This window comes from Scomber japonicus, chromosome 14, assembly GCF_027409825.1.
Source record: "Scomber japonicus isolate fScoJap1 chromosome 14, fScoJap1.pri, whole genome shotgun sequence".
Classification (NCBI taxonomy): Eukaryota; Metazoa; Chordata; class Actinopteri; order Scombriformes; family Scombridae; genus Scomber; species Scomber japonicus.
Genome location: NC_070591.1, coordinates 31481862 through 31501951, shown reverse-complemented (window position 1 = coordinate 31501951; position 20090 = coordinate 31481862). Strand labels below are relative to the sequence as shown.

General features: G+C 39.6%; 1 protein-coding gene across 1 annotated transcript in view; it reads right to left on the bottom strand.

The window, feature by feature from the left end:
- Nucleotides 1–20090, bottom strand: part of LOC128372446 (heterogeneous nuclear ribonucleoprotein L-like) — a 48439-nt gene that overhangs the window by 15851 nt on the left and 12498 nt on the right. The window contains exons 2-7 of the mRNA XM_053332501.1: nucleotides 13917–14035; nucleotides 10620–10729; nucleotides 10394–10521; nucleotides 4820–4905; nucleotides 4635–4731; nucleotides 662–734 (exon numbers count right to left, since the gene is read on the bottom strand). Coding sequence (XP_053188476.1) covers nucleotides 662–734; nucleotides 4635–4731; nucleotides 4820–4905; nucleotides 10394–10521; nucleotides 10620–10729; nucleotides 13917–14035 — 613 coding nt within the window. The remainder of the gene's footprint in view (nucleotides 1–661; nucleotides 735–4634; nucleotides 4732–4819; nucleotides 4906–10393; nucleotides 10522–10619; nucleotides 10730–13916; nucleotides 14036–20090) is intronic.

Genomic DNA, 20090 nt, shown 5'->3' with positions numbered 1-20090 from the left:
ATTCCCAGGCCCTGCAAGACTACTTCTCCAGAACAAGGAGTATAAAAACACAGGATGGAGTAGAAGGTAGTGCTACTGGAGTCCTGCAGACAGAGGTGGGGCTGGGTTCTCCTGGGCATGTTGAAGCAGCAGCTGCATGGTGGTCAGGTGGAGTGAGATCCATCTCTTTCTGTTTCTCTGGGTTGGAGGAAGTGAAGATGAAAGAAAGCTGCTGTGCATGGTCAGCCTGACGTCCATCCCTCTTTTTCTGCTCTCTCTCTCCCTTATGTTTCTCTTGCTCTCCACGGTGGCAGAGGTGCAGGCTTGTGAGAGGCCGGTGATTGGCTGGTGTGAGAGTGTTTTGATTGGAGATGGAGAGACGGGAGGCGGAAGAGTCTTGGTGTGATAGAGGTCTACAGTCCAGACTGTTTATGACTACACATGTAATCCAGTTGATAAACTGACCCGCAATCTATTGTGGTAAATGACTTAAGGATGGCCATAATGGAGGTCAATCTGCCCTTACAGAGAACACTGAAAGAAGAGTCCTACCTTCCACAACACAGGAGCTCCCACATTATGAGAAAGTAAAGTCACTCCAAATGTGTAGAGCAATGGGATGACTTTAATGTAAGTATGAAATAAAGGAATGACGGAGAAAGAGAGACAGTGTATCTCTTACCTCGTCTGACCAGGTATGGTTTAGTGTAGTCCCAGCTCTCATTGTCGTTCTTTATCACATTCAGACGTGTGGGCTGTAGACACAAACATGCACTTAATAATATCAAACATATGAAGTAACTGACTTTTACCATTAAAGGGCAGTGACCAGTCACCCACACATTCACTAACACAAAGTGGTAGAGGTACAGCAATGTAAAGTACTCCCACTATAGTAACAATAAATACATAACTAAAACAAATAAAAAAGTATTATCAGTGATGTATAATGCAGTATTACAGTAAAAGTACTGCAGTATTATGAGTGATGTAGTATGCAGTATGCTGAGATGATTAATGGGAGAGGAAAGAAGATAAAACAAAGTTCTGATACACAAATGTTTTCAGTTTTTGGACGTTTTCTCTAATCTTTGATTTTTGCTGAAATATTGGATCATTTGAACATTTATTGAAATGAAAGCATGTGAGAAGTTTAGAGGGAAAATCACTATTTGGTGGAGCTGTTAACAACTCATAGACATCTGAAATGCGAGCCAACTACACACTGCTTTCTGTAAGAAGAAGACTGCTTTCATCTTTAACAATGTGTTGTATTTTAAAACCGTCTTGTATTATTCATTGTCGCAAATCTTCATCTAAAAATAACTAAAGCTTTCAAATAAATGGAGTGGAGTGGAAAATACAACATTTCCCTCTGAAATGTAGTGGAGTGGAAGTATAAAGTAGCATCACATGGAATATTCAAGTAAAGTACCTCAATACATGTACAGTTCTTGTACTTAGTTACTTTCCACCACTGCTCACCCACACACACACTCTCACTCACCCACACTCTCTCAGTCACACACACACACTCTCAGTCACCCACTCACCTACACACTTTCAGTCACCTACTCACCCACATACTTTCACTGACTCACACACTTTCAGGGAGTTGGTGAATTGATGCAATGCAAGGGAGGATGAAATGTGTCGACCAGGGCCCTAGACTAACTTTTTGCACTGGTTGCACTGGTGCGCCCAACTTTTTTTCTTGGGTGCACCAGAACAAAAGTTAGGTGCACTCAAATTTCCGAACACATTCCATCGCAGTTTACAAGGTTTTATATTTTTTTGTCGTCGTCGTTGTCGTTGTTGTTGTTGTTATTATTATTATTATTATTATTATTATTTTAAATAGCTTCCTGTCTATGTTCATTGGTAAATAATTGGCTAACAATATGTTCCAACATAGTTCTTTATTTTGAAACATAACTTAACTTTTAAAAATAAAAAGATAGCTTTAAATTTACTTTTCTGAATCAATATAGTCTACTTTTACATTTAGAATTTAATTGTATTTATTTTTTAATTTCAATGATTAGATAAAATGGGCATATTATTGACACAGTCAAAATGACATGTTTACCTTGGGCATGGGCATGCTCCACCTCGATGTGCCCATCTACTAGCCAAGTGGCTAGTAGATCAAAAATAGTTACTAGCCAACCAGATTTCTTACTAGCCAAAACCAAAACGTTGCTTTACTATTGTATTTGTTTTTCCATAGGGGTGTGTATAGTGTGTAGTAGTGTGTAGGGGTGTGTATAGTGTGTAGTAGTGTGTAGGGGTGTGACGATACACTCAGCTCACAAGACGAGACACGATATTGGGTTTACGAGAACAAGACAAGACTTTAACTATATTTTTAAGAAAACTTCAATGAGGAAATAAATGACTGTTCTTTTATTTGAAATTCACAAAATCGAAATTGAATTGGAATATTTTAACTAATCATCTTGTAATGAATCACTTCAGTTCTACTTTCTACTTTCTAAATATATAATGATCATATGCAGTATGCAGCACTGTAAAAGATTTCTCCATATAGATATTTTATAGATGGATCATTTTGGTATTTATGGAAATAACAACCATAAATACAAAGGTTAGATACAATCACAAATACTAAAAAGTAAATTATAAAGAGTAGAAACAATTATAATATATAAATATAAATTAAATAAATCTAATTATCACAAATTATAACATAAAATAAAATAAATAAAATACACAGAAATAAAAGTAAATTGCACAAATCCTGTATCACATAAATACACAAGTAGAACAAAATATAAATTTTGTTTTAATTTGGTAGTGTGACTCATTTTACTTTTGGCATCATTAGGCTTCCATACATGCGCTAGATTCCTCCGCTCATCCTACCTCAGGCTCTCAGTGTAGAGACCTGAGGTCAATCTACTGCTGCTCCTCTCCTCATCTCATACTTCTGACTGAGATCTTCTCAGCAGGTAGAAACTGCAACAAGCTTAATGATCCACATGTGACTTTATAAAAAGAAGACATGACGTGCGAATGAGCGATAAAAAGCCAATCGTCTTTTTTTTTTTTTTTTTTTGGTGCGCCCCTTAATTATAGCTTTGCGAGACAATATTCATTTCAACTAGAAATATCGTCGCGTTTTCGTCTCGCGTGGGCCGTCTTGCACGAGATCTCGTCTCACCCCTACTATTCAGTCTTCTAGCCAAGTGGCGAGACACCCAAGCAGACTTTCAGAGTTGCATGTTTTCTTTCTCGAAAGGCTGGTCGCACCGGTGCGACCTCCGATTTTTTTTAGTCGCACTTCTGAAAAAATAGGTCGCATGTGCGACCAAATTGGTCGCACTCTAGAGCCCTGTCGACCCATTCTCTTTAATTGCCTTTATGGGTTTGACCCACAACAGAGTGCCAGTCTGAAATGGGTACCAGTAACAATTGCTTTATCATCTGCAAAGAAGTGTGCATGTTGTGCAGATGACACAAAGCCCTACATCGCTGCTTCACCTGATAATCTGACGCCTGCCCACAATCTTGTAACTTGCATTTTAGAAATTGCTGAATAGATTGCTTAAAACTGTATTCAGTCAAACGAGGGCAAACCAGAAAACCTCATTTCACATCTTTCCGCACGTTCTGTCCACACTACAACTCTGACAAATAATCTGGGGTTCTTTGAAAATTATTAACAATTTCCATATTTGACACATTTTTAGGTGTAGTCTTGATATCAATAAGAATATATTTATGTTGTTTTAAAGACTGTGTAAAGTGAATTCAGACATTTTCTTCTAAACACATTAAATAAGTCATAAATGTATTTCTAAAAAAGGTGTAAAAAGCATTTCAACTATTTAGATTTGAATTGTGGAGCTAGGCTTCACAAACTGTGTTTCAAGATTTCTGTGTTCAGGATGTTCAGGTCTGAAAATCACCTCCGTGTTAGCATAAACCTGCCCTGCTGCTGTAGAGGTATAAATACATTCAGCACACACTACTAGTACTACAGTCTACAGTACTGAGTTAGCCGCCGAGTTAGCAGCCGAGCTAGCAGCTGAGCCAGCAGCAGAAAGCTCTCAGACGTAGTGTCCATGTTTCTGGTAGAGGTGGTGACTTTGATTGACAGGTGACACTTGGTAGGGGGCGGGGTTTCAGTGAACTCGGCGGGCACTCCCACAGCGTTTGGGAGCAATTTTTTTAATCATTCAAATTTGGCAGGGTGGTTAACAACACACTTTTCTGTGGTATGTCAAACTCAGAAAACTTACTTTACACGGACTTTAAAGTACCAAAAACATCTCTTACATCTCCTTTCTTAAGCTTCTCTCTGGAACTCCTCTCTGGAGCTCGACCAAGCACAAGCTCAGTGTCTGCTCAGTGTCCCTCTCTTCTGAGTGGCTGACTGTTTTCTGTAGCCTGTAGCTAGGCTAGGGCTCTGGGAAAAACTAACCTGTAAATGACTTGTTTTTGATCCCTAAATGTCACTGAAAACGTATGTGTGCTGTTTACACTTGTCTCACTTTGTGTAATGCACTATTCACAGATTATTTGACTATTTGATTTATTTCTACAATTTCCTGGAGGAAACCCTGAGATTAAATCAGGTTAGTGCCAACATCAACATTACAGGCTGACAGCAGGGTTGTTGTGTCTCTTACCCTGGCATATTCAATCTTGAGAGTGCAGCAGCCAGCATAGATGTCAGCTCCGTTCAGAGCAGCTTTGGCCTTCTGGGCACACTGAACTGACTCAAACCTGGAGGAGGAGGAAGGTTAAGGAGAGGACACTGTACATTCCAACACACATATGAAGACACACACACTCACGCATGTAATAAGGATACTCCACCATGGCCTGGATTCCATTTCGCTTAAAGATGACAATCCTCAGCACACTGCCAATGGGGTTACACACTGTGTACAAAACATCCTGGAATGAAACAAAAAAAAAGAAGTAACTTAGAGCTGCATTCTATCAAAAGGCCACCAGGGGGCTGTTTTGTGTTCAAAAGGACTTCGTCTCAGTACAAGTCAATGGAGAATTCACCAATTTCTCACTTGATTTCTAACCTCAGTAAACGTTTTCAAAATGTGTTTATGGTCTCAATCGCTAGTTTAAAGCCTTCTTCAATGCAGTATGATGTTCATTCGTGAAATTTTGGCCTCCCTGATTTTATATTTGACGATAAAGCAGGGTATGCATTGGGGCGTGGCTACGTCGTGATTGACATGTTGATTGACCAATGTCCTCGAGATCCAGCCCTCGCAACCAATCACAACCTCCCCGCTCTGCCGTTGGCTCCGCCCATACTTCTGTCCATGACTCCGCCTCATGCCCATCCGTGTTCTTTTTTTCCCCGGCATGCATGTGAAATTTTCAAGATGGCGCTGCCTAGATTCAAAACTATTGGCTTCCGAGCAGCAGTCCACAAACCAATGGGTGACGTCACGGATGTTACGTCCATTTCTTATATACAGTCTATGGTCTTAACCTGCATGATGCGCAAGCCTTAGGCCACTGTACATTTCGTGAATACTAGACACATGTAGGTGAGAGAGAATTAGAACTCTAGACTACACACTGAAATATAACTGTTAAACATCTGTTAATCTGTGATTCGGTGTATCCCAGGTACTGACAACACATTTTACGAGAGGTTCCTGCTAGGCATGATCATTCGATAATCGATAATTGATCGTTAAAATTTTGTCCATCACCAGTGAAATTTTAATCAATCTATCAAATATAGGTTGTGTTGTGTAGTGTGAGTATTGAAGCAATGCAATGAATTTCACTATGTGGCAGCAATGACATATCTTACCAACAGGGGGCGATATGACAGAACAATATCAAAGAGTAAGTAGATATCAAATGTAAACATGATGAGGTCATGGCGAAGTGGAACCATTTCAAACTAAAAAATGACTGAGTTCATTGTAAACCCTACACCATGGCCAGGTTCCCCAGGCCAGCCAAGTTAGCACCACAATACCTCTGCATCCTGGCTACTGGTCTCTTTCTCCTTAGAGCAGCTGTTTTTAGCTGCTGGACTGACTGTCACCAGGCTGTACTCACTGACCCCTGAGCATGCTAACATGCTAACATGCTAATCTTCCTCAGCAAGAATCAGTGGGCTGGAGTTACTTTGTAAGGAGTGGACAGTCACCTGCACAGCCTTTATGTGAGTGATTCTTGCTCAGGTGCGGACTGGGACAATAATTCAGGCCAGGAATTTGACTGCTTTCCAGCCACTCTTTACATGCAGATATCAGATATTATTATTATTATTATGATACAAATTATTATTTTTTATAACATATCGCCAATAAAATAAAAGTAAACTGCAGGAATCCTATAGCTATCACACAAATAGAACAACACACGTCTAATTTGATATTACAAATCCAGTGATCCTGTGTTTCTCAAATCATTGGGAGAGACTATGGTAGTTGGACCTCAGTCCAACGCTGTAGGGGGTAAGAAAATGTAAATTTTTAAGTCAAATGCATCATTCTGGTGCACTCTGAGAGCAACATTAAGAGGTTATCTCTAAGAAAAAATATTTGTGCTTTAGTAATGTAACTGCCGGTTGTAGAAAATGAATGATGATGACACACCCAAAGAGCACAGGAAATACATTTTACCAGTTAATAAATGTTCCAAACGAACCATCAAAAAAAAACAAATGTCCATATTTTAACTCTGAAACAAAGAAAGCAGAAGTGATTATCTAAGTTCAACTAGTTTATTATTGAAGAACATATAAAACACTGTTACATTTTGACATTTTTTCAGTAAATATCTTTTTCTACATTGTGTTTCTTTAAATAACTAAAGTAACTGCCTTTGCTTATCAATAAAATACTTGCCGGTATTTAAAAATGCTGGGTTTGATTTTTGTGTGGGGCGGCTCATGACTCTTCCAGCGACAACTCTTCTGACCAATCAGTGGCCAGCAGTCTGTTGACGTCACATTTAGTATCGGCTCTGCTCGCTTGGAACCTCAGCAGAGCAGGTACTAAAAAAGTAGCAGGTACCAGGTACTATCCCTATTGGAAACGCAAAAAAACCCGGGTCGAGTCGAGTCGTGCTGGAACTGTGTAGTGGAAAAGCGCCATATATCAGCATAAAGCTGCTGCTGAGTTGCAGGGTTGAGTGGAGGTGTGTGGGGAAGTTTATTTTTGCTGTTGAACGTAACTGCTGTAAAACAATCCGAAAATAAAGTTTTATTTATGTCTGATTCACCGGCTTTCTTAGGCTACGTTCACACTGCAGTTAAAAGTGACCTGAATCCGACTTGTTCTCTCTAATGTGACCCATATCTGATTTGTTTCTGACAATGTGAACAGCACAAGTCACACTGAATCTGACATGTCCAAATCCGATTCACGCCACTTTCAAATATGCTACTGAATCGGATACATATCGGATTTTTAAAAATATGGCCACATTCTGAACAGTCAGGTCACATTTAAAACTGCAGTTGGTAACAGGCACGGACTGGTAATCTGGCATACCGGGCAAATGCCCGGTGGGCCGACGTGCTATTTGGGCCAGTGCAGGGACGGACTGGGCGGTCTGGCAATTAGGCAGATGCCAGAACGGCCGCGTAGAGGTCTAGACCGGCCGAGCACGCCAAATAGATTACAGCGGCCCCTAGTGGCACTGACGCGGCCCACTCTCTCTTGCATGCTGAACAAGTTCCTAACGCGCTTCTAGGTTTTATATCTCTTATGATTTTGCATGCAGTACTTGACATTGTTGACCTGATTGGTATTTATACCACACATACCTTTATACATCATAGTCATGGTGTATTTCAAGTTTTACATCAGCCTGCTTTACTTTTGAAGGGAAATTTCTTGTTAGGATTTTAAAAAATGTTCATGGTTTGAAATAAAACAAATCTACTGGTATTTTGTATTTGATTGTTTGAGAAAATTAAAATGAAGCAATGCCTGGCATTGGAATTTCATGGCAGTGTAGTAAATCGCGTAAAAAAGTAAAAAAGTGTAGTAAATCGCGTCTGCGCATTTGTTTGTTGGAAGTTGGACTAATGGTGGTCAAGTCATTCAGTAGATTGGTTGTGGTGGTGATTATACGATTAACTGGTTAGAAAAAATGAATAGAGGCACTAAGCGACAGAAAGGGGGAGCGGAGAAAAAGAGAGACAAGATCAAGAAAGCGCTGCTGTTTGAGGGTGAAAAATGCGCCAAATTGGATTCATTTTTTTGTTGCGGAAAAGAGCAGGCTCCTTCGCAATTTGTTAACTGCATGACGGTAAGACAAATGTTTTTATTGTGGAGCGGCTGGCTCTAACAATCTATTCATAATGGTTTATTTGTGCATTGATATGACAATTTTCTTATGCAGTTGTTGAAAGTATGGGAGTTTATCTGCACCATCATTGGGGCTATCAAAAATGCTTCTCTTTCCGTGCGTTGGGTCTGCATCTGCGAGTTGGGCCGCTTGTGGGTGCAAATGCCAGGGCCGTTTTTTTATCCCAGTCCGTCACTGGTTGGTAAGTCTTATAAAAGTAACTTTTTGTCATATTTGCTAAGACTGTCACTATGTAAAGACAGCATTACATGAAACTATTATCTTTAAAAAAAAACAGGCTCATTTAGCCCCACCTACTGCTCCTACTGCAAATTGCCAGGATTGTGTCTGATGGAGTGTCTGACAGCTGTCAATCACTGCTCACGCACACAGCCCCATCCCCCTTCCTCCTCAGCTCGGTCAAGCTCATATCTCCGAGAGCGGCTTCAGGAGCATAGAGAAAGTAATGGCGCAGCAACAACCACTGTGTGCACGTGGTCGCGTGCACGTGATTGCGCGCACGTGATTGCGCGCACGTGATTGCGCGCACGTGATCGCGCGCACGTGATCGCGCGCACATCAGCCTCCTCTGAGGGAGGGACTTTGGAGGCAGGGCAGGAGTGCAGTGGAGGGGGGGGGATCTGACAGTTGTACTTCTTCAAATTTGATGCTAAGTCCTCTCTCTCCTCAAAGTTACAAACTGCAGCTTTAATGTGACTTTGACGTTATTCTGGAGCAACACACAGCATCACACAGCTAACCCTAACCCTGTTGCCATGTTCGCTTCCGTAAACACCGTTCTGTGTGTGACGTCATTAACGATTAACTGAGCATACGGCTCACTTCAGGAGGAAACATTTAAAATTGTAATATGAACTGCCAATCAAAAAGTTGGATTTGAGCGATAAATCAGAACTGAGCATTAAGGCCTGCAGTGTGAACGTAGCTATTCAGTCAGCTCTCTCTCTCTCTTCATGGATCACTGTTTCAGATTAGGTGATCATATGGTCATACATTCTTTGTGACTTAGCTGAATATGCAAAAGGTCATAACTATCATACACATGCTATATACTTGTATATAGCCATGTTATGAAAAACTCTGGAAATATGGAATAATATAACCCATGTGATCAGATGTAATGCCCACTCTTACATCACTTGGGGCTTCATTGAAATTGTAAATGCCCCCACATCTTTGTTCCTCCATGCGTGATTTCTGGACCAGGGTAGCCATTGTTATTTTTGCAAGCACACAGTGAATGTTTTTTCATTACACAGCAGGGAAAAGTAAAATACACATCATTTATAACTGAAGCTCCATATGTTGTTGTCATCACCAGTTTTACAGAAGAGTAGCACCTTCCTTTAACTTCTTCTCAATAAAAGTTTTCTATTAGTTAGTCATTTAAAAGGTTTGAATACGCAGTAGCAAAAGTAGGAGATTTTGGATTTGCATTCGTGCTGCCCCTCAGCAGACTTCCTGAAGCTGAACACTCAGAACAGAGTGGGCTCATCAGGAGAGGGGCCTTAAAGAGACAGGAGCTAAAACTGCCTGTTAAAGGTGCTGCATAAATGGCCAGTGTAAATTAAATACTTTTTGAATAGTGAATAATATAAAGCTGTTCTAGCAGGGCTGGGCAATATGGACAAAATCAAATAGCACGATATTTTAGACCAAATATCTCAATATCCATATTGCAACAATATTGTAGAGATGATTATTGATGATTTTTGATAAATAATCATCAGTAATGTGGTTATAAAGACAAAATGGGTAAAAAGTAAATAACAGAACAGCCAAAAATAGTCTGGTAAGTTCAGAAAATTATATATTTTACTTTAATGCAGCTTTAAAAGCAGGAAAAGACAACTCTGATGACATATCGCAATATTACGATATGCAAAATCTAAGACGATATCTAGTCTCATATCACGATATGGATATAATATCAATATGTTGCCCAGCCCTATGTTCTAGTAAAGTCTAGTAGAGTGGAAATGAGCTTAATAGGTCCATTTCCATAAATATAAGAAATTACTCTAAATACATTGTTTTATGTGTGTGTGTGTGTGTGTGTGTGTGTGTGTGTGTGTACCGTTGTTATAGGGTAGAGAGGATTCTGTATGGACAGCAGGAGGACCTTGTTGCCACTGTTGGGGTTGTCAGCGTTGGTCGGCCTGGTGATTCTCTTCGATGTGGAATAATTAAAATACGCCTGTTGGCCTGATGACAGATGGTTGACAATAAGAACACAAAAGGCTACATGCAAAGCTGGTGTTACTCATTAAATCAATCTCGTCAATCAGTTCTGGGACTCAAACCTGCAATATATACAGGCTCCTTGGCTCCACAGGACACACAGCGGTCAGCACTTTCCACTGCAGAGAACTCCACCAGGGCCTGACGTTTGAATGGCATCATCATCACATAGCTAGAAACACACACACACATAAATACAATACATATACATGCTGTTAATACAAAAGGACTTATCAAACCATTTGCCAGCCATAGTGCAGATCCTCCAATGTTTGCCAAAAGCATCTCAGAACAATCAAGCCTTCCCAAGTCCCATGAAGAAATAAACAAGTTGACAACATTCTGTTCTGTTCATTACAGACAAAAGTATTAAAATATAAAACAATGTGAACAGGAAGGGCTTTATAGAAACTGACAAATCAGTGCAATGACATAAAACCAGTCTTTGTGTGTGTGTATGTGTGTGTGTGTGTGTGTGTGTGTGTGTGTGTGTGTGTGTGTGTGTGTGTGTGTGCGCGTGTGTGTTGTCAACAGGATGCTGTTTCCTGAAGCTCTGTTCAGGTAAATGAGTTAATGAATACTGCACCATGCAGGGAGTGTAAATAATGTAAGAGTCGTTTAGAGTGGAAAGTGCAGTATCACAAAATGTTTCCTTGAATTATTCAGCATCTGTAACTATCTTTACACTAAGTCTACTGTAACTTATTACAGTATTGTAAATCCTTTAGCATCTGTTGCTCTCTACTTCATTTGTACCATTCAACATGTTAAGAGTGTTTTATGTTAGCTCTTAAAAAGATACTACATGCACTATATGAAAAAAGTTTAACTACAGGTTATACTTGTGAGAGAATTACGGAGCCCCTAAAGGGACATGGAGGGGAAAAAAACGTTTGCGAGATCTCACAATACTTTTGCGAGATCTCGCAAGATGTCACAAGGACATCCAGAACTCCACACACTGATTGCGTAGAAAACCCCACCAATATTCAATCCGTTGATTGGCGGTGCTTGCTCCCTCCAAGTAACTATCAACAGTGCCGTCTGGATGAATGGGGACGAGGAACCGCTGAAAGCCTCTAACATAGCCGTTTTCGGTCCCGAGATCGCCTCTCACAATCCTAGGGAAGCCCCCTAAACGTTGCACTGCATCAACGTAATAACCCCCGATCAACTTTGGGTCACTACTCGTGGTAAAGGCATTAAGCCAGATTATTTTTCGAGAAAAAACCTGATGCTTCCGTTGATACAAAAGCCATATGGCTTCAGTTTGTCATAGGAGTCCATGTGCCAAATGACCTCTCGAGAAGTAGCTCTGTCGTCTTAGGCGTCTTGCTTGCCTTAATGACACTCCTCTCGAATCCAGCTTCTTCAACACCAACCGCACATCCTCCTTCTTTACTCGTAGTCTATGTTCTCTACACTTAGCGTACATCCACCAGTACCCTTGAAGCTGGCTAGAGAACTGTAGTTAGTTGCTGACGAATTCTACCAGGACCGCAAGATCACAGTACCCTTTATGGCGAGAAAGTCCCCTCGCGCTGAGTAATCTTTTCAGATGTCTCTCACTTATGTCAAAGCCATGCCTACAGCCAAGAACTGATATGATATCTTTATATGTTAGGCCAATACCAAAATAAAAATCAATAAACTTCTCCCACGGATGATGTGTATGCTCTTCCATCGTGTGTCTGTTTTACTTCCGGTTCACTGACATAGGCAAAAACTTTTTTCCCCTCCATGTCCCTTTAGGGCAGGGGTCTCCAAACTATTCCACAAAGGGCCATGTGGCTGCAGGTTTTAGTTCCAACCTATCAAGAGCACACCATTTGACCAATCAGCTGTCTGAATACTGAGATCAGCTGATTAAATGAATCAAGTCTGGTGTGCTCCTGCTTGGTTGGAATGAAAACCTGCAGCCACATGGCCCTTTGTGGAATAGTTTGGAGACCCCTGCTTTAGGGGCTCCGTAGAGAATAACAGGCTAATGGGAAACTCAAAAATACATTACCCAACTTTTCAAATTTGTATGCATCCTTTTTCTTTCTAATTTGTCTCTGCATGTGTATCAACAGATTATGCTAAAGTGGCCTTCAGACAGACCTAGCAGCATGTATGTATGAACGATAAACTCACCATAGTATGTCTGTACAGAAATGTTAATAAGAGCAGCATGTTAGCAGAGCAGCTAGTACTTCATTTGTGTGTCTATACACAGGCACAGTTAGCCTGGCTAACACCAGACCCTACCAAAAGTGAGGTAGGGTCTAGATAGGAGCCGTTCATTTCCTCGTATTTGAGGCAGGATCAACGAATGTCAATCAAATGCTTCTGTACTGCTGGACAAACTTACAGCCAATCATATCAACGATACACAATGACATATTCAGAGCCTGTAGGGAGCAGTGCAAACATTTCCTTTTTATGGAGTAAAACTCATTCAGCACAAGTTTTTGTTCTATTTTCAAAGTGAACTTGCCTTCCAATTTATTTAGCACACAATCTATTACTGCTTCAAATGGTTGCTGCACCTACGTGGCCGCCATGCTAGATGTAAACATACTCGCTCTACAGGCGTCATCGTCTTGAGCCCACCTCCCCGTTCTGTGATTTGCTCCCTATCTAAGGCGAATATTTTGTCTTGGTGGCCACGCTAACTTTCTGAGCGAAGTGGAATGTTGCTGGAAAGAGAGCATGGTTTACCCAGGCTAAGGCACAGTGTTCAGTGTTGGTCACCCAATATACAATCATTGTAGTTATGTGCATAAAACAAAGGGAAATAGACTTGAAGAGTAAGACTTATTATGATTTGTTTTGGGCAGGAACAGGTCAGGGGCTCACACACTTGAAAACATACATTAAACATGTCATTAAAACACAAACAAGTCCATAAATAAATAAGAGCAGAGCAGGTCTTGTTTAAAGTGGATGTTGCAGTGGGAAACCAAACTAACACTGCAACCAAACCATTGTCACAGCTGAAAAGCAAACAGTTGATGTTGTGTAGAAGCATTAGTGTAGCTAACATTGTGACAGAGGTAGGTGCTACCAGTTAGCAGGCAGTGATTTAACATGTAGTGCAGCAGGTGATCTTCCAATCAGGTCATTAAAACTGCTGTAGATTTCACCACCAGAGATGTATTATGAGCCACTAGCCATGTTGGTGTTACCTGTTAGCCTCCTGCAAGCAGACTGTGCTGCTTCACAGACCTGAGCTGATACAATGTGCAATGAAGCACGATACTAACCATATTTCTGTAAAGACAGACATTTTAATCCTTCATGATGTAATATCATCATATTGCATACGCCCAGATAAATGACTCAGCTATAACCCAGGTCAGTGGATGCTGTCTCACCATATGGGTCCAAACTTCTCGAGGGCATCTATCAGGTCTGCTTCCACCACAGCCTCACACAGACCCCTGACATGGACCACAGGACTGGGAGAGATACGATGGGAGTCCTCCCCATTATCCTGAAACACACAAACATACACAACAACCACAAAGTTACACACTGCAGATGTGTTGAGATAGCCCTGCTTTAAAAACTCCTCATTCACTTCAAATGAGAGCCCTGTATTGACACAGCACCAGTGCCTCACCTGGTGTACAAGCTAAAAAAGTCTCCTAGCTTCTGGGTGTGTTTCTGCCTTGTGTGGATGAATATGAATATGGCTCTAGGAAAGTTTTATAAACATAATATAATATAACCTTCATGGATTAAAGCTACTTAAAACAAAGAGTAACAATTGTCCTTATTTGCAGTTGAAGGTGTTCTGTCCACTGATTTACACACATCTCTTTTATAATGGTGCTCTGTAGTGAATATGCTTTTTGGGCTGCAAAAGATTTTTTTTGCTGCCACACTGTGAGAGTCTACTGAGAAAAATGATCAGCACCTAACCCATGGTCTGAACACTCACTAAAGAGCATGATATCATTTAAGAAGCACTCATTCTTACACTTACAAAATGAAATTCTTAAAATTCCAGACGCACAGTTCATACAGTAGATAGGCAGCTTACTGTATGCAGAGGTTGTGGGCTGTTGGTTATACTGATTATAACATTTCAAAGCAAAGTTGGTTGAATCTGATTTGGAGCAGGTGAAAACAGGTTTTTGAGAATATGAAAATGTTCTTGCATGAGACCTCATGTGAATACTAAACCTGTAGAAACAGCTGTATAATGTACTATGTGGCTCTGGTGTAGTTTGGTCTAAAGTTAAAACATCTTGACCTCTGCTAATTGATTTTGAACATTCTTTTGCTCAATCTATCTCTTGTGAGTCCCCTGAGTTCATGAAGTGCAATACCAAAAAGCTGTAGTAAGACCACATCTAGATCATGTGACATGATAGGCTGTAATGGTGTAACAATACACAGCTGTTTGCATTTCTGACAAACAATACAGACTGAAGTGAGGAGGTGAAATGTAAGTACACTGTGTTGTAAAGTATATTAACCCTTGCCTGCTTTTTTCGTCCTTCTGTCCAATGTAATAATTCCAAAAAACATCATCACACAACAATCAGAGACATAATATCCATGGGAATTCGTATAACATTGTTAGGCACTTGTATCAGCATGTGTTAATGGATAACCTTTAGTTACCAACCACATGTTATGACATGACTGTTCTATATTGACAACTAAGCACACTCCTTGCAATAATGAAGACAGTTACATGTGGTTGAAAACAAAGACAAAAAGCCAGTGAGTGGAGCTTAACATACTGATAATAATAAGAGTATATCATATTGTTGTCGTGTGGACAAACTTTATTGGATTTTCAGTGTAATAAAGTGAGTGTGACTGATTTGTGGTGATTCTCTGTTGTTGTAGAAACCACAAACATTTACCAAGTGTAAACCTGTAAAGCCTCCAAGTAAAGTACAATAAACCTTTTGAGTCATCTTCTAGTGTATTCACACAGATACACAATAGTGATTACAACTCCACAACCAGTGGATAAGGAATATACTGAAAAAAAGACTAAAAGACTACGTACTCTTCAGTCGAGGCAGATGGGTTAGGTCACCCACCTAGAGCCCGCTTCTGCCTGAGGTTATTTCATGTTAGAGGGGAGTTTTTCCTTGCTGCTGTCACCAAGTGCTGCTCATGTTAGAATGTTGGGTCTCTTTAAATTAAATTAAAGAGTACAGTCTAGACCTACTCTATGTGTTAGGTGCCTTGAGATGACTTTTGTTGTGATTTGGTGCTATATAAATAAAGACTGATTGACATAAGAGAACTCCTGGATATGCATCACCTGAAGTCCTGGAGCTCATCAGTCACGTGAGAAAAAACAGGAGATTACAGAATACTGTCCATGACATTCAGCAGTTTGTCCTAAACTTTAAGGAGAGAATGTTTTTCAGTGGGAGAAAATTATTTTCTTTTACCCGCAGTGATTTGAGTGTGCATGCAGTGCAGCCACAGGTAGCTGGCCTGGAGCAGATGGGTTACTGCAGTAACACAGTCACTATGTATAGTATAATATTATAGTATAAAAATATAATTAAATAAATGATGATAGAAAAAACAATCAGTGTAGTCGTATTTATTAATATTATTTCACATGTTTTCATGTAGTAAACAGACCTACTTGATCACTATAAAGAAAACATGTATATAGGAATGACTCTGTACCAAGGCTTTTGATCCATATACAGTAAGTGGTTGATCACAGTCATCTTCTAGTGTTTTCTGACAGCTACAGCACAGTCATTACACACTACTCACCATCCCAAACACCATCACAGGTGTCATCATTCATCATGGTTATTGTTTTACTAAAAACTATTTTCTGATCTCTGCTGAAACTGCGAAAAAGGTGCAAAATTTCACAAGAACTACATGTCTTGATATCAGCTTACTTTTATCTATATTTACCATCATCAGTGTAATAATGGCTTTAAGAAACACTTTTGTTAGTCTGGTTGCTACAAATATTATTTATACACAGCGAAAGCTCCCATGGATCTGGAGATTTCTACAAGTCAAAAGGCTCCCACACCAGTCAGCAGGACGTTAGAATGACTTGAATGACTGAATCAGTGGAAGTTTGAAGTAGTTCCAAACCTCCCAAACACTGATGACAACCAGGAAATGCCACTGAAAAAAGAGGATTTTTCTGACAGTGAGTGACAGTTATGACTATGAGCATCACCCTGGTAATTGAATGCTTACTGTGTATGACACATTCAATTCCAGCCAATGACTTTTGCTACATGTTGTACCCATCGCTCTCTCCCTTTGTTTCATATCTGCCACTTCACTATCCTCTACTTATCTCATTCTTTTGATTATTTATCCCTTCCTCTATCTTCCCTTTGTGTGCTTCTCTTTCTAATTGACATTCCTCTCATTCTATTTATAGAGGCAGATGGCTCATCTGAATGTTTGGAGAGCAAAACAGGACATGAAACTACCCTTTCCCTCTATTGACCAATAGGGCTGGTGCCACTCCAAGTACCTTTAAAGTACCTGAGTGCTTCATTCAATACCCATCATCAACACAAGCATTCAATTGCATAAAATGCCACAACAGGTGTGTTGTAGCTTCTGTGGCAGTGGGCCAATCATATGTTGCATTAAATTGAAGAACGCTTGCATTTATTGGCTGTGAGCAAGTCCATACAAATAGTCATATTCTGGGTGCAAAAAGGATGGACTGCACGTATCGTTTGCAGGGAGACGTTTGGATACTACTTGGTATCTGATTTATTTCAGTCAATACCTTAAAAGTATGGAGTACTGCTGACCAACCTGCTGGTCAAACATGTAAGCATTATTACTGAGCATATAACTAGGGTTGCAAAGGGGTGGAAAGTTTCCGGTAAATTTCCATGGGAAGTTAAGCTGGGGAATTTTGGAAATATCCCAAATTGGAAACTTTCCATGGGAATTATGGGAATTTATGGGAATTAAATGGGAATTTATGGGAATTCATGGCAACTGAGGGTAATTTAGTGGAAAGGTATCATCATTTGATTGATTAATTGGATAAAAAAAGTCCACCCCTTCATTAAAAAACATTATTTTAAGTTGACGATAAAAAAAGGTGCACAATGTCGCTTGATGTCCCTGAGCTGTTGAAGTTATATTAAATTATACAATTATTTATATTTTAATATAAAAAAACAACTAAATGTTATTATTCTTAATGGTTTCACACACAACTCTGAAAAAATACAACAATGTGTCAGTGAATCTACACAACCCTGAGGGGGATGTGTCCAATGTATCCTGGTGGAGATACAACTCATAAAATCCAAAATATACAAGATGTTTGTAAAACTATTAGTTATTGTTATTTACTTAGGTGCAAATGATATAACTAGTAACATCAAAGTTCCACTCCTGTCTGTTGAAGTGATATTTACTGTATAAATTTAGTTTATTTGGTTTTGACCAGTTTTATTTTTTCCACCATAAGGCTAATATAGCACTTACACATAAAAATATCCCTAAATATATTACCATATAATGTCATCTAAACCACAGGCTCAAAAGTCTGGCTTCAAGTTGTGTGCTCTGGGCTCAAAAGTGTGTAGAAATCATCTGTGCATGTGACGGAGGAATGCACAGTGCATGTAGGGGGCGTGGCCTCAGTATGCACAGTGCATGTAGGGGGCGTGGCCTCAGTAGCCCTGCAGTAAACAGTGTGCTATGTGAGCATGTGATAGCAAAGATATTCAACTGTACTGCATGATATCTGGTTGTTTAAGTCAGGATTATGCTAAAATATTATTTTACACAACTATATTTAAGTTCCCTAATAAGAACATACCTTCAGTTTAGTAAATTCCCAGTTTATTCCCGTTAATTCCCATTAATTCCCGTTAATTCCCGTTAATTCCCATGGAAAGTTTCCAAGTTCCCGGAATTTTGCAACCCTACATATAACCCATACTATATTTAACTAAACACTACATTCTTTAGTTCAGTTTCTTCCAAATAAAGAAACAGACTCTCTGACCCAATGGCAAACATCTGGTTTTTATTTTAGACACATCTCTTCCACTCCAAGCTTCTTAAGTTCCTTCTTTTGATGTTTCATTCAGTCCTTCAGTATTTATGGCAGTGAAAAGTGATTCCTCATAATCTTGAGGCATGTTCGTTTCACACATCACACTAGTGATGCAACTAATTCCCTGTTTAGCCAATTGCACGTGTCAATATTCTCAGATGTGTGCCAGTGGAGGAGAATGACCTTTTTTAGACGTTTTCTCACCACTTGCCTGATTGGGTAAGTAAGTTGCAAGATTTACTACACTGAGGCATTTTAAATGCAACGGGCAACTAAGCGAACGTTACTTATGAAGCAGTGGTTAGTAGGTGTCAGCAGTTTGACCACAGTGTGTTGTGTCATGGAGGACACTTCCCTAGTATTGAGACACTGTTGCAACATGTTTAGAGGCTAGATGGTACGCACTGTTTGTATTCATGTGAAACTGTTTGTTTTGAGGATTATTTCTTCCAGCAGCTCTCTTACAACATCATCAATTTCATCACACCTCTCATTTTAAATTGCAATAATCACACACAAGGGTTATTATTTTTTCAGCTCTGTGCCTTTTTTATATTGTTTTTACTACAGATATATGTTTTCAGTGTGACTATCTTATTTATGAGTTGTATTGTGGAGTAATATCATTCTTTTCTACAACTACTTTCCTCTAGAATCCCTCAGTGTCTTCATGTTCAAAACCAGCAGAACAATCTGAAAATATGAGTTGTGTCTCTCCGTGTGCTGCAGCCTGCAGACCACCCACTGAACAGCCGCCATCTTCTCCCTGCTCTCAGTCTGACATGTAGTCATGCTCTTAGTCATCAGCTCACACACTAATAACACCAACAGAAACTATTTCATTCCTCTGGCTACAGGGATTTGGTGTACCAAGTGTTGCTGGTTTGGCTTGAGTTTAGAGACAGACTGGTTTCTCAATAATAAGAGAGTATTAGTGTCATATTTGATGTTGTACTGGTAATGTTGAGGCTTGAAAGCAGGTTAAATCATGAAATCAAAAAGTACATTAACAATCATTTATGGACTGGTCCTCTACTAACTAACAGTCTGATTTGACTCACACATTTATGTGATTATATTTATCTAAAATCATTGACAAGGTCTAACTCAAAGGCAGCAGTTCTTAACTTGTGTTCTGTTATATAAATGGAGATATTCACTATTTTCAGCAATCCAAGCATGTGTAACCTGTAAATGGAAGTGTATTTCATATTCCCATTGTAATGACATATGTCACTGTTATGTGGTTGATTGTTTCTTGTGTATTCAAACCACTATTTGACTTGTGATGTTCAGGTGTTCATTATTATTTAAAATGGACATGCAGTTTTCATCATATTTATAAGAAAGTGAATCATCTGAAAATGAGTTCATATGGCATAAGGACTTGTTGCTATGACAACAACTACAGATACATATGAAGACATTTTGAAGAGCTAAGAAATTCAGACTTGAGCTGATCTTGTGCTAAATGACTATAGGATATATTTACACA